Source organism: Boleophthalmus pectinirostris, unplaced genomic scaffold (genome assembly GCF_026225935.1).
Source record: "Boleophthalmus pectinirostris isolate CB_2022bp ecotype Guang Dong unplaced genomic scaffold, ASM2622593v1 HiC_scaffold_14, whole genome shotgun sequence".
Classification (NCBI taxonomy): domain Eukaryota; kingdom Metazoa; phylum Chordata; class Actinopteri; order Gobiiformes; family Gobiidae; genus Boleophthalmus; species Boleophthalmus pectinirostris.
The window spans coordinates 36992185-37008052 of NW_026571047.1; the positions used below are offsets into that span (position 1 = coordinate 36992185).

The 15868-nt window shown below is 45.0% G+C and overlaps 1 protein-coding gene across 1 annotated transcript in view; it reads left to right on the plus strand.

The window, feature by feature from the left end:
- Positions 1-15868, plus strand: part of LOC110168505 (C-terminal-binding protein 2-like) — a 69432-nt gene that overhangs the window by 46957 nt on the left and 6607 nt on the right. The window contains exons 5-7 of the mRNA XM_055149905.1: positions 3642-3856; positions 12594-12724; positions 13700-13827. Coding sequence (XP_055005880.1) covers positions 3642-3856; positions 12594-12724; positions 13700-13827 — 474 coding nt within the window. The remainder of the gene's footprint in view (positions 1-3641; positions 3857-12593; positions 12725-13699; positions 13828-15868) is intronic.

A 15868-nucleotide genomic window follows, 5' to 3' on the forward strand; every position in this document is an offset into this window, starting at 1 on the left:
GAGCACAGCACGGTTTTAAAGTCCTAGTACAAGTCGCCCTCAGTGTCTGTGTTCACTTGTGTCTGAATGTGCTGAGTGTTTACTCGACCTAAAACACTTTGAGCCTTGACGGTAGAAAAGTACTACATAAAAACATGACCATTTAGATGTAGTAGTAGTTGTAGTATCAGTAGTACTTGTAATCCTGGGAGGTGGTCTCTGGAGCATCAGGGGAGAGACTCTTGCATTGATTGGGTTTGGTCAGTATAACACTTACAGCAGCAGCAGTACCAGTATCAGTATCAGTATCAGTATCAGTACCAGTATCAGTATCAGTATCAGTATCAGTATCAGTATCAGTATCAGTAGTAATTCCTCTCTTACTTTCTGCATTCAGCACATCGTGTTTATTCTCCACGATGAGTTTATAAAAGCTTTTCACAACTTTCAGAGTCCAGAGGGTCACGGTAAAGTTTAACAACAACTAGCATGGTAACAGTGCACTTCCTGATTCATGACCGGTAAAACTCTTTGTAATGAGATGCAGACAGCCCACAGCAGAGTCATTATGAGCCCGATCACCTGCTGCTTTTACAAGATATCGTAAAAATCAGACCCATTTTACTTTTTATGATTCTCTTTCTCTCTTTTTTCCTTCTCACTCTCTCCCTCTTTCTCTTTCCTCTCCTCTTCCTCTCCTCTTTCCTCTCCTGTTTCTCTATCAGCCTCTTGCACCTGTTCATCTTTTATCGTCTGTGTGTTTGCTCCACGTTAAACGGCCCCTGGTCTTTATCAGAGTCCACAGCCTCTGCTCCTCAGATCCTTTTGTCTGTTTGACCTGAGACTCCAACACAACGGGGATCATCTGTGAAGGACAGAACGGCCGGAAAACAAGAGGAGGAACAAAGAGGAGAGGAGGAGAGGAGAGGGTCAGAGGAGGAGAGGAGAAGGTCAGAGAGAGGAGGGTCAGAGGAGAGGAGAGGGTCAGAGAAGAAGAGGAGAAGGTCAGAGAAGAAGAGGAGAAGGTCAGAGAAGAAGAGGAGAAGGTCAGAGGAGGAGCGGAGAAGGTCAGAGGAGAAGAGGAGGGTCAGAGGAGAAGGTCAGAGGAACAGGAGGGTCAGAGGAGAAGGTCAGAGGAACAGGAGGGTCAGAGGAGAAGAGGAGAGGGTCAGAGGAGGAGGAGGAGAGAGGAGAAGGTCAGAGGAGGAGGGTCAGAGGAGGAGAGGAGAAGGTCAGAGGAACAGGAGGGTCAGAGGAGGAGAGGAGAGGGTCAGAGGAGAAGGTCAGAGAAGGAGAGGAGAAGGTCAGATGAGCAGAGGAGAAGGTCAGAGGAACAGAGGGTCAGAGGAGAAGGTCAGAGGAGAAGAGGAGAGGGTCAGAGGAGAAGAGGAGAAGGTCAGAGGAACAGGAGGGTCAGAGGAGAGGTCAGAGGAGAGGGTCAGAGGAGAAGAGGAGAAGGTCAGAGGAGAAGAGGAGAGGGTCAGAGGAGAAGAGGAGAGGGTCAGAGGAGAAGAGAGGTCAGAGGAGAAGAGGAGAAGGTCAGAGGAGAAGAGGAGAAGGTCAGAGGAGAAGAGGAGAGGTCAGAGGAGAGAGGAGAAGGTCAGAGAGAGAGGAGAGGTCAGAGGAAGAGAGGAGGAGAGGAGAGGTCAGAGGAGGAGAGGAGAAGGTCAGAGGAGAAGAGGGTCAGAGGAGAAGAGGAAAAGGTCAGAGGAGAGAGGAGAAGAGGAGCAGAGGAGAGGTCAGAGGAGAAGAAGAGGAGAAGTCAGTCAGAGGAGAAGAGCAGAGGAGAGGAGAAGAGGAGAAGGTCAGAGTTTCAGTTTTGTGTCTAAACCGTGTGTCTGTGTGTGATGTTGAGCAGGTGTGCAGCAGGAGCCAAACTAAATGAAAAGTGGGTTTGGAGCAGGTTTATTTTTACACTTCGGGGAAAAGAACAAATGTCCCAGTGTTTAAACAGACTGAAATCCTGCTGCTGCTGCTGCTGCTGCTGCTGCTGCTGCCGTTGGTGGGAAGAATGATTTAAAGCTACACTATGCAACTTTTCGAGCGAGGTCTGTCATGGAGATGTTATGGCCAAACCTGGAATGTAAACGTTTCTTTCTTGAGTGTGTTTTTATAGCTTAAAAATACCTTGAAAAGCATGTGTTCTTTCTGGGAGTGGGCTCGCCTCTCCACAGATCTGACCGGTAGCTTGGCTTTTTGTGGTCTCCGTGTAGATAAATGGGTTTAATGTCGTACTGCGGAACATTCCAGACAAAAGGGATAACGTCTCCATGGGGAAAAGTTCGATTGCAGACCTGATTTTTTTCTGTCTTAAAAACGTGAAAAACAGAACTTGTTCACTTGAAACGGTTCACAGTGGTCCAGAGTTATAACTACTAGCATGCTAACACGCACTTCCTGATTCTTCCTGATCATCGGCCCTGCTTGTTTCTATGGAGATGTCGTTGCTCTGCCTGGAATGTTCCACAGTGTGACATTCAACAGATCTACTTTACGTTTATTCAATATTTTTCAGCTCAAAAATACAGACATTCTGACTGTGAGTGGGGTCGCCTCTCCACAGATCTCACTTGTAACTTCTCTCGTCTGGTTTGGTCTCCATGAAGATAGAAAGGGTTAAAGCCACACTGCGGAACATTCCAGACAAAGCAGTAACTTCTACATGTGGGAAAGTTCAATTGTGGACCTGATTTTTTAATTTTTTTTAATGTTCCTTAAAAATGTGATAAACAGAACTTGTTCACTTAAAACGGTTCGCAGTGGTCCAGAGTTACAACAACTAGCATGCTAACACGCACTTCCTGATTCTTCCTGATTATGGGACAATGAAGCTCTTTATAATTAAATTCAGACAGAGCTACGGAAGCCCTGATAGGCAAAAAGAAAAAAAAAGTTGCACATAATTTGGGCTCTGTTTTCTAAGATTTATTAAATAATTAGCATGCTAACACGCACTTCCTGATTATGCGACAATGAAACTCTTTATGATTAGATGCAGACAGAGTTACGGAAGCCCTGATCGGCAAGAGAAAAAAAAAGTTGCACAGAATTTGGGCTTTATTTTCTAAGATCTATTAATGAATTAGCATGCTAACACGCACTTCCTGATTCTTCCTGATTATGGGACAATGCAACTCTTTATAATTTAATTCAGACAGAGTTACGGAAGCCCTGATCGGCAAATAAATAAATAAATAAATAAATAAAAGCTGCACATCATCTGGGCTCTATTTTCTAAGATTTATTAATTAATTAGCATGTGAACACACCCTTCCTGACTCTTCCTGATTATGGGACAATGATCTACAAAAGCCCTGACTGGCACAAAAAAAAAAAAAAAAAAAAAAAAGCACATCATTTAGGTTCTAAGATTTATTTATTTTATTTATTTTTTGCCGCTCAGGGCTTCCGTACAGATCTGACCTGTAACTGGTTTGGTCTCCATGAAGATAAAAAAAAAAAAAAAGGTTTAATATAATAACAATAAAATCTCCACGGAGGAAAGCATTTGACGAACCCTCCACCAGAAAAGTTACACAATGCAGCTTTAAACACAGTCTGTAATCTTGTCTCTATTGGTACAAAAACATGATGAATTTTAAAGGTTTTGTTGTTTTCTTGTGTCTGTATCTGATCCGTCCTGTCTGTGTCGCCCCCTGCAGGTCGCTCGGGGCAGGCGGTGGCCGTGCGGGCGAAGGTTTTTGGGTTTAACGTGATCTTCTACGACCCGTACCTGCAGGACGGGCTGGAGCGGTCGCTGGGCGTCCAGAGAGTTTATACTTTACAAGATCTGCTGTACCAGAGCGACTGTGTGTCTCTGCACTGTAACCTGAACGAACACAACCACCACCTGATCAACGACTTCACCATCAAACAGGTCTGACATCCTCTGCACCGCGCGCTCATCCTCTGCACCGCGCGCTCATCCTCTGCACCGCACACTCATCCTCTGCACCGCACACTCATCCTCTGCACCGCGCGCTCATCCTCTGCACCGCACGCTCATCCTCTGCACCGCACGCTCATCCTCTGCACCGCACTCATCCTCTGCACCAAACACTCATCCTCTGCACCAAACACTCATCCTCTGCACCGCGCGCTCATCCTCTGCACCGCACACTCATCCTCTGCACCGCGCGCTCATCCTCTACACCGCGCGCTCATCCTCTGCACCGCGCGCTCATCCTCTGCACCGCTCATCCTCTGCACCGCGCGCTCATCCTCTGCACCGCACTCATCCTCTGCACCAAACACTCATCCTCTGCACCGCACACTCATCCTCTGCACCGCGCGCGCTCATCCTCTACACCGCACGCTCATCCTCTGCACCGCACGCTCATCCTCTGCACCGCGCGCTCATCCTCTGCACCGCGCGCTCATCCTCTACACCGCGCACCTCTCACCGCACATCTCATCCTCTACACCCGCGCGCTCATCCTCTGCACCGCGCGCTCTTCCTCTACACCGCACACTCTACACCGCACACTCTTCCTCTACACCGCGCGCTCATCCTCTGCACCGCGCACCTCTGCACACGCACACTCTTCCTCTACACCGCACGCTCATCCTCTGCACCGCGCGCTCATCCTCTGCACCGCGCGCTCATCCTCTACACCACACGCTCATCCTCTGCACCAAACACTCTTCCTCTGCACCAAACACTCATCCTCTGCACCGCACACTCTTCCTCTGCACCGCGCGCTCATCCTCTGCACCGCGCGCTCATCCTCTGCACCGCGCGCTCATCCTCTGCACCAAACACTCTTCCTCTGCACCAAACGCACTCATCCTCTGCACCGCGCGCTCATCCTCTGCACCAAACACTCATCCTCTGCACCGCACACTCATCCTCTGCACCAAACACTCATCCTCTGCACCGCACACTCATCCTCTGCACCGCACACTCATCCTCTGCACCGCGCACCTTCACTCTGCACCGCACTCATCTCGCTCTTCCTCTGCACCGCACACTCTTCCTCTGCACCACTCTTCCTCTGCACCGCACACTCTTCCTCTGCACCGCACGCTCTTCCTCTGCACCGCACGCTCTTCCTCTGCACCGCACACTCTTCCTCTGCACCGCACACTCTTCCTCTGCACCGCACGCTCTTCCTCTGCACCAACACTCATCCTCTGCATCGCCACACTCATCCTCTGCACCAAACACTCATCCTCTGCACCGCACACTCATCCTCTGCACCAAACACTTCCTCTACACCACACACGGTGTGTAAACGGAGCTGTTAATTCTGCCTCATGACATCACAAGGTGGAACAGAGCGTTTTGAGCTTTGTAATAATGTAGTGTACATGTCCATGTTCTCAAACATGTGTAAATGAAACAAAACACGTCTCCAGGTCTGTTTTTGAGGAGGAAACAACATTAGAACTTGACTAAAAGCTCACAAGAGACACTTTTGTGTAATATTGGACCTTTAACAAGATTGTTGGACATGAACATCAAACAGGTGGAGACGGGTTTGTGCTGTTTACTCTCTGTAGTGTCATTTTGTCATTAACTTCACTACAAACAGGTCATTCCACAGGTAATTTAAATACTCCTCCCTCCTCTGACACTTTCTGTGTGATATAAACATGCACTCAGTTCAGCTGTATATATTTTAGGCTTATCCAGATGTTTATTTCGTTTCCTTTTGTAAATGTGCAAATATTTGAGCTGCGTCATAAAGACACAATCAAAATGTCTGACGGTTCTTTTTGTGGTGAGATTAAACTGACGTCTCTGTAAACGCTGCAGATTTGGAAAACAGATCAGACGAAGGGTTTAACATTTGGACAAAAACGAGACGCCATTTTAGATTTAGTGTCATTCTACAAACGGGAATGAATCAAACGTCCAAGAGTGCGTCGCTCTGATTGGTCAAAGTGTAACAAATCACCTGTTCTCCACAAGAGAAAAGCTACAACGCAAAAATGAAGGTCGCGGGAGGATCCATTCATGTCAGCGGGGTGAAATAAAGACATGCAAAAAATGAACTGCTGTTGGCTTATCCGGCTTTTATTGGCCTTTCCAGATACACACGAGTTTGGCCACGTTAAATAATAAACCCCAAACACCACCCCAAAACACAAACACAAAACCCAAACTCCAGTGCAACAAAACAATAAAGGAACAGTTCGATATAAGTCCACCCCCCTTCACCACAACAGTCCCGAGCAACTTCCCCCCAAAAGTTCCCAAAGTTTTTCCCCTCGCGGCGCAGCAGCGTGACGTGAGTCAAAAAAGTCTGCGGTTTTACTCACGCCACCCGAGCTCCAGATTTGTCCCACAGTCCAGCAGCTCCCGTGGCGAGACGAGATCCAGCACGATTGGAAACGCAATAATCCCACAAATGCAGCGATATATTCTCAAATTGCGAGTTCACGGTCCTGACAGCTCCTGGCGTGTGTCCAAGTCGGCGTGTGACGTCACATGTGCGCGTGTCCCTCTCCAATAAACAGCCTGTTATGGCCTAAAATAATGATGCCACATAAATATAAAGGACCAGACACAACAGAGTATTATTAACAAATAAACCTTTCACCCAACTGAATGAATAGAAAGCGGTGAAGACTTAAAGGTTGTATGGACGATTTTTTTTTGTTTCAAATTGTCAGTGATAGATTATAGATGCAGTAGCCTTGTAATTATGATGACCATATAAAAGAGAATAAAAATTCATCAACTCTGGATGTGGTGGGGCTAAACATTTGCCAATAGATAACGACACTGCCTCGTTATCTGTGAGCTGACAGGCTGTCAATCAACTCCCTACGTTTCTAGCGTAACTGACTTGTCTGCGCCGCCGTTACGTGGTTTACGTACGTCTGTCACAAGTCCACAGACGCAAGACGCACAGACGCTGTTTACTCCACCAACGCAACAGTTCTTTTTTTGACCTATATCTTCCTCTCAGTTCGCACAAAGTTTGTTGCAATGGCGACAAGAATCCAGGAGCAGTTCGCCGCAAAAGAAAGTCCGTTTTTGAGGTCGCTGAAAGAAGAAGACAAGGGGAAAAGCAGCGAAGCCAAACTAAGGTGATTCTTGTAGATTCATTCCAGCGACGGCGCGACTGAAGCAGACGAAGGGTCTAAAGACTGAACCACTGGTCCACAAATTACTCCTGGACAGGAAACTTCTGCTTATTATGAAAACGTACTTTATTTCAAGAGTTAGACAAACGTTTTTCAGGACCGAATGCGATATCCTATGTCTGAAAACGTAATTTTCAGGCAAAGAAAGAGTCCGCTTGCTGCTGCGTGTTAGCTAGTTCATTCGCACGGAATCTCCGCGCAACCTTCTCTGCTCCCTTTCCTGCTCCTCTCCCCCTGCCCGATCTGCTCTTCCCCCTCCTCACTTCTCCGGGCACAGAATCTCCGCGCACCCCCTCCCCTCTCTCCCTCCTCTCTCCCCGCTCCGCTCTTCTTCCTGCTCCACACTTCTCGTCCGCGAACGAAAACCGCCGGCACCCGCTCCCCGCTCCTCACTTCTCGTCTTGCCTAACCAACACTGTAGTTAGTTGTTTACAAGTCATGTTGCACCGGCTGTAAACAAACCTGGCGTAAGGAGGAGGAGGGAGGAGGCGTTTCTACGTAGGAGCTGTAGGGGAGGGGAGGTGGTTTCACGCATGCGCAACATTTGAAAAAGGACAAACAGTCCTGGATTTCTCGTTCCTTGGAAAATCTCTCCATACACCCTTTAAGTGGTCTTTACATAAGCGGTCATGTGATACAGGAGAGCGCTGGGCTTGTGTGTTCTCGCGTGCTCTGGTGTGGAGAAAAGAGCACGACTGCACGTGCTCAGTGGGCAGGGAGCCATGGAGCCCGGCCCAGTGACTTGGATAGATGATCATTAAATCCTGGAGCTTGGTATTTTCTTGTACACACTGCCCCCTGGTGGATGTTTCATATATTATTTTCTAGGAGTGGGCGATATCTCGATATTTTAAATATATTGAGAATTTTTAAAAACTCTATCGCGGCCTGTCTCCGGCTCCGATCGCGTGGCGCTCCCCGTTTGTTTTACCGCGTGTATCGTCCATATTTGCATGTCCTGTGTGGTGCCCGCTGGTGGGCCGTGGTTCCGTCGCTGTGGGCCGTGGTTCCGTCGCTGTGGGCTGGTTCTGACGTCACTCGTGCTGTGGTTGGAGGATTGACGTCCCGTTCCTCCAATCCCGTCCCTCCACATCAATCATCCCGACCAATAAAAGTGCAGTGCGCCTGTGCCTCCGGGCGGCTGGTTGACAGTTTCAGTTCGCCCCTCACATCTGTAGACGTTCGCTAGTTATTATCTCTCTTTGATATTGTAAAGTGTGTTTATGTTACTCTAATGTTTAGTTTTGCCAGTTTGGCTCGGCCCTTGGGCAGTTGTTTTTTGTTGCTGTTATCTACCTTAGTTTAGGAGTGGTTTAGTTACTTTGGGGAATTCAGATTTTTTCAAATGTAAAACGTTTTATTTTGTTATTGTACTTACCCACATCACTTTATAAAACCCGTTTACTTTACATCTTATCTGGTTTGTGTTACTTTCCTTTGTCCTTAGCACTGGGCTGTAACATATATATTGAGGCGTGCTCCTGCCTCCCTCATTTTGCTGCTTGTGTCTCATTCACTCGTCACTATCGCTCAAAGTTGGTGTCAGTGAAAAACTTCTAGCGCCACGAAACTTTTCCACCATTTCCAGACAAAAGCATCAGCAGCACATCCTCTGTCACAGAGAGAACATATGAACACTCATATGAACACTGAGTCGTGTCCTTTAGTCCGACAGAAGCTGAACCACATCAGCGACACAAGACAAAGAGCTGTTTATGCAAATGAGTCATGTGGTTTTAAGTTTTGTTTCTGTAAAATGTAAACACATGTGCACAAAACTGAATGAAACACATGATCATGTCGAACGGGCTGATGAGGCTCTAGAGTCGTTATGTTTATATGTTGAAAAGTTTAGTCATGTAAAGTTTATTTGTAGATTTTAATGAATAATGTGCTGCAGTGTCACTTGTACAATAGTGTTTGAATGGTTGGGTTTGATCTGCAGTGGATTGTGGGATTAAACCTCAGATCCTGACGCTGGTGAGGAACATGGATCTGTTCAAATAATGAAGGAGCTCATGGTTCTCGTACGGTTACAGAGTTAATGCAAAGATGAACTTGAGTTGAGTTGTTTTATTTATGAATGAAAAGAAGGAAATATGTTTTATTTCTTTTATTTTACAGTTAAATTATTATTTATGTAATTAGGGATTTTTTATAATATTAAATGTGGCAGAAGCACTTTGTTCCTACATGAACTGCCGAACAGATTTGTTTTTGTAGGAGTTTTAGGAGATATATCGGAATATATCGAGATATATTTTTGCTCCATATCGCCCAGCCGTATTATTTTTATTATTTTTCCAGATGTGCAAGCGTGTGTTCCTTCTGCCTTCTGCCCCCTGGTGGATGTTTCATGTATTATTACCTCCGCCAAGGAGGTTATGTTTTTGCTGGCGTTTGTCTGTTTGTCTGTTTGTTTGTTAGCAACATAACTCAAAAAGTTATGGACCGATTTTGATGAAATTTTCAGGATTTGTTGGAAGTGATTTCATTTTGGGGGTGATCCGAAAGAAATCCTGGATTCTGGATCACTTTGAAATTTTAGTTAACATTGTGGTAAATAGGGCCAAAAAGTTTGTTTCTCAATATCTCAGTTAATTATTGACCAAACCCCATGAAATTTGACTCGGGGATGGACAATGGGATCCTCTTTCATATTCCAAAGGCTGATCCGGATCTGATCCAGAAGACTGATTTTTATCGCAATTTATATAAAAAATGGGGGTAGTCCTTGGCGGAGGTCTGCGCTGTCTGAGTGCTTTTCTAGTTCTTGTTGTGTTTCAGTGTTTTCACTCTGCCCCTGTGGATGTTTCTGTATTATTCTTGTTTCTTGTACACTCTGCCCCTGGTGGATGTTTCATGTATTATTCTTGTTGTGTTTCGGTGTTTTCTTGTACACTCTGCCCCCTGGTGGATGTTTCATGTATTATTCTTGTTGTGTTTCGGTGTTTTCTTGTACACTCTGCCCCTGGTGGATGTTTCATGTATTATTCTTGTGTGTTTCATGTTTTTTCTTGTACACTCTGCCCCCTGGTGGATGTCTGGTGTATTATTCTTGTTGTGTTTCAGTGTTTTCTTGTACACTCTGCCCCCTGGTGGATGTTTCATGTATTATTCTTGTTGTGTTTCGGTGTTTTCTTGTACACTCTGCCCCCTGGTGGATGTTTCATGTATTATTCTTGTTGTGTTTCAGTGTTTTCTTGTACACTCTGCCCCCTGGTGGATGTTTCATGTATTATTCTTGTTGTGTTTCGGTGTTTTTCTTGTACACTCTGCCCCCTGGTGGATGTTTCATGTATTATTCTTATTCTTGTTGTGTTTCAGTGTTTTTCTTGTACACTCTGCCCCCTGGTGGATGTTTCATGTATTATTCTTGTTGTGTTTCGGTGTTTTCTTGTACACTCTGCCCCCTGGTGGATGTTTCATGTATTATTCTTGTTGTGTTTCAGTGTTTTCTTGTACACTCTGCCCCCTGGTGGATGTTTCATGTATTATTCTTGTTGTGTTTCGGTGTTTTCTTGTACACTCTGCCCCCTGGTGGATGTTTCATGTATTATTCTTGTTGTGTTTCAGTGTTTTCTTGTACCTCTGCCCCTGTGGATGTTTCATGTATTATTCTTGTTGTGTTTCGTGTTTTCTTGTCCACTCTGCCCCTGGTGGATGTTTCATGTATTATTCTTGTTGTGTTTCGGTGTTTTCTTGTACACTCTGCCCCCTGGTGGATGTTTCATGTATTATTCTTGTTGTTGTTTCAGTGTTTTCTTGTACACTCTGCCCCTGGTGGATGTTTCATGTATTATTCTTGTTGTGTTTCAGTGTTTTCACTTGTATTCTTGTATTATTCTTGTGTGTTCGGTGTTTTCTTGTACACTCTGCCCCCTGGTGGATGTTTCATGTATTATTCTTGTTGTGTTTCGGTGTTTTCTTGTACACTCTGCCCCCTGGTGGATGTTTCATGTATTATTCTTGTTGTGTTTCGGTGTTTTCTTGTACACTCTGCCCCCTGGTGGATGTTTCATGTATTATTCTTGTTGTGTTTCAGTGTTTTCTTGTACACTCTGCCCCCTGGTGGATGTTTCATGTATTATTCTTGTTGTGTTTCAGTGTTTTCTTGTACACTCTGCCCCCTGGTGGATGTTTCATGTATTATTCTTGTTGTGTTTCAGTGTTTTCTTGTACACTCTGCCCCCTGGTGGATGTTTCATGTATTATTCTTGTGTGTTTCAGTTTTCTTGTACACTCTGCCCCCTGGTGGATGTTTCATGTATTATTCTTGCTGTGTGTGTTTTTCTTGTACACTCTGCCCCCTGGTGGATGTTTCATGTATTATTCTTGTTGTGTTTCGGTGTTTTCTTGTACACTCTGCCCCCTGGTGGATGTTTCATGTATTATTCTTGTTGTGTTTCGGTGTTTTCTTGTACACTCTGCCCCCTGGTGGATGTTTCATGTATTATTCTTGTTGTGTTTCGGTGTTTTCTTGTACACTCTGCCCCCTGGTGGATGTCTGGTGTATTATTCTTGTTGTGTTTCGGTGTTTTCTTGTACACTCTGCCCCCTGGTGGATGTCTGGTGTATTATTCTTGTTGTGTTTCGGTGTTTTCTTGTACACTCTGCCCCCTGGTGGATGTCTGGTGTATTATTCTTGTTGTGTTTCGGTGTTTTCTTGTACACTCTGCCCCCTGGTGGATGTTTGTGTATTATTCTTGTGTGTTTCGGTGTTTCTTCTTGTACACTCTGCCCCTGGTGGATGTTTCATGTATTATTCTTGTTGTGTTTCGGTGTTTTCTTGTACACTCTGCCCCCTGGTGGATGTTTCATGTATTATTCTTGTTGTGTTTCGGTGTTTTCTTGTACACTCTGCCCCCTGGTGGATGTTTCATGTATTATTCTTGTTGTGTTTCGTGTTTTCTGTACACTCTGCCCCTGGTGGATGTTTCTGTATTATTCTTGTTGTGTTTCGTGTTTTTCTTGTACACTCTGCCCCCTGGTGGATGTTTCATGTATTATTCTTGTTGTGTTTCGGTGTTTTCTTGTACACTCTGCCCCCTGGTGGATGTTTCATGTATTATTCTTGTTGTGTTTCGGTGTTTTCTTGTACACTCTGCCCCCTGGTGGATGTTTCATGTATTATTCTTGTTGTGTTTCGGTGTTTTCTTGTACACTCTGCCCCCTGGTGGATGTTTCATGTATTATTCTTGTTGTGTTTCAGTGTTTTCTTGTACACTCTGCCCCCTGGTGGATGTTTCATGTATTATTCTTGTTGTGTTTCAGTGTTTTCTTGTACACTCTGCCCCCTGGTGATGTTTGTATTATTCTTGTTGTGTTTCGGTGTTTTCTTGTACACTCTGCCCCCTGGTGGATGTTTCATGTATTATTCTTGTTGTGTTTCGGTGTTTTCTTGTACACTCTGCCCCCTGGTGGATGTTTCATGTATTATTCTTGTTGTGTTTCGGTGTTTTCTTGTACACTCTGCCCCCTGGTGGATGTCTGACGTATGATTCCCGTTCCGTTGGCAGATGCGTCAGGGTGCGTTCCTGGTGAACACGGCCAGGGGGGGTCTGGTGGATGAAAAGGCTCTGGCTCAGGCGCTGAAGGAGGGCAGGATACGAGGAGCGGCGCTGGACGTGCACGAAACAGAACCTTTCACGTGAGTTTGACGTCAGACGCCCTCCCCCCCCGTGTCTCCCTGACAGTGTCGGGGAGTAACAGATTACATGTACCGGAGTAATGTAATCAGAGTACAAATGATGAGTAACTGTATTCAGTTACTGTTTCAGTGAGTGGTAATTGGATTACAGTTACTTTGTTGAAATAAATGGATTACACAGAGGGATTTTACTGTTTTCACATTTTGGACTAAAACCAGAACTAAAACTAGAAGACTAAACCAGGACTAAAACTAGAACTAAACTAGGACTAAAACTAAACTAGGACTAAACCAGGACTAAACTAGGACTAAAACCAGGACTAAACCAGGACTAAACTAGAACTAAACTAGAACTAAACTAGGACTAAAACCAGGACTAAACCAGGACTAAACTAGGACTAAAACCAGGACTAAACCAGGACTAAACTAGAACTAAACTAGGACTGAACTAGGACTAAAACCAGGACTAAACTAAACTAGGACTAAACTAAACCAGGACTAAACTAGGACTAAAACCAGGACTAAACTAGAACTAAACTAGGACTGAACTAGGACTTAAAACCAGGACTAAACTAGAACTAAACCAGGACTAAACTAGGACTAAAACCAGGACTAAACCAGGACTAAACTAGAACTAAACTAATACAATATGACACTAACAGTAGGTGGACATAATTGTCATTGTTCATATAAAAATAATTTCTCTATCAGTAATATTTTTTATGTGGTGAAGTATTAGTCATTTTCTGGATGTGGTTGTTACATTCATGTAGTTTTAAAAAACATGACAATATATATATTTTTAATTTATTTATGAAATGACAAATGGTAATATACAAAACAAGTGAAAAAGCAGGACAATATCAAGTAATCCAAAGTATTCAGATTACATTACTCACTTTAAGTAACTTAATGGATTTGAGGTTTTTGTGTTTTGAAAATGTGGTGGAGTGAGTTTAGTCTGGATGTGTCCAGTTTTGCGCAGGGGCCCCTGAAGGACGCCCCCAACCTGATCTGCACCCCCCACACGGCCTGGTACAGTGAACAGGCCTCGCTGGAGATGAGGGAGGCAGCGGCGACGGAGATCAGGAGAGCCATCACAGGTAGACTCCTCTGACCTTCTGACCTTCTCTGACCTTCTGACCTTCTGATCTTCTCTTCTGACCTTCTGACCTTCTGACCTTCTGACCTCTGACTCTCTGACCTTCTGACCTTCTGACCTCTGACTCTCTCTCCTCTGACCTTCTGACCTCTGACTCTCTGACCTTCACTCTCTGACCTTCTGACTCTCTGCTCCTCTGACCTTCTGACCTTCTCTCTGACCTTCACCTTCTGACCTCTCTGACCTCTCTTCTTCTGACCTTCTGACCTTCACCTTGCTCCTCTGACCTTCTGACCTTCTGACTCTGCTCCTCTGACCTCTGACCTTCCCTCTGACCTTCTCACCTTCTGCTCCTCTGACCTTCTCCTCTGACCTTCCTCTGACCCTCTGACCTTCTGACCTCTCCTCTTCTCCTCTGACCTTCCCTCTGACCCTCTGACCTTCTCCTCTGCTCCTCTGACCTTCTGACCTTCTCCTCTGCTCCTCTGACCTCTGACCTTCTGACCTCTCCTCCTCTGATCTTCTGACCCTCTGACTTCTGTTCTGCTCCTCTGACCTTCTGACCTCTCCTCTTCTCCTCTGACCTTCTCCTCTGACCTCTGACCTTCACCTCTGCTCCTCTGACCTTCTCCTCTGCTTCCTCTGACCTTCTCCTCTGCTCCTCTGGCCTTCACCTCTGCTCCTCTGACCTTCTGACCTTCTCCTCTGCTCCTCTGACCTTCACCTCTGACCTCTGACTCCCTCTGCTCCTCTGACCTCTGACCTTCTCCTCTGCTCCTCTGACCTTCACCTCTGCTCCTCTGACCTTCTGACCTTCTCCTCTGCTCCTCTGACCTTCACCTCTGCTCCTCTGACCCTCTGACCTTCTCCTCTTCTCCTCTGACCTTCACCTCTGCTCCTCTGACCTTCACCTCTGCTCCTCTGACCTTCTGTTCTGCTCCTCTGACCTTCTCCTCTGCTCCTCTGTTCTCTGACCTTCTCCTCTGCTGACCTTCTGATCTTCTCCTAACCCTCCTCTGACCTTCTTCTCTGACCCTCTCTGACCAAGGATGGTGAACGACGAGATACAAACTGATCACACTTCTTCCTTTTGATAATACCACATTTTTGGGATTTTCAACCACTTTTTTGTTTTTTAAAGATGTACAGACTCTACCGCTGTTTTGGGTTGTGGTTTTGCCCCAGATGCTCATGGGAAATGTAGTTCAGTGACACTAGGAAGCTCCTGGAAGTTTTCAAACAATGCTGCAGTTACGTGGAGTCAGATATTTTACACAGATTTTGATCTAATTTTGGAAATAATTGTAATTTCTTGACAATTTGACGACAATGTGAGCGCGGCATTTTCACATTGACTTTTTCCGTATGTTATTGTAATTCTTGTGTAATAAAATTGTGTGTTTAATGTCTTGACCCTCTGCTCCTCTGAGCAATAAAACGTTCTCACAACTTTCAACTTTATTTAAAACCACAAATTCCACAAACTGACCACACTTTTCCCCTTGGATAATACCACAGTTTTTGGATTTTCAGCCACTTTTTTAGCATCATGGACTGTTTTTTTTTTTGACTCTGCTGCTGTTGGAAATTGTGTTTTTGCCCCAGACGCTCATGGGAAATGTAGTTCAGTGACACTAGGCAGAAAGAAATAAAACCTCCTGGAAGTTTTCAAACAATGCTGCAGTTATGTGGAGTCCAAAATTTTACTCAAATTTTGATCCAATTTTGGAAAGAGTTGTAATTTTGTTTTTATATTTTAATTCTTATGTAATAAAATTGTGTGTTGAAAGTCTTGACCCTCTGCTCCTCTGACCAAGAAGGAGCAAGAAAATGTACAATAAAATGTAAAATAAAACCACAAATTCCACAAAAACAGCGAACGACGAGCTACAAACTGATCACATTTCTTACCTTTCGTAATACCACATTTATGGATTTTGCCCCAGACGCTCATGGGAAATGTAGTCCAGTGAAACGAGGAAGTAGCGAACTAGAAGTTTCAAACAATGCTGCAGTAATCAGAATTTTCACTCAAATTTTGA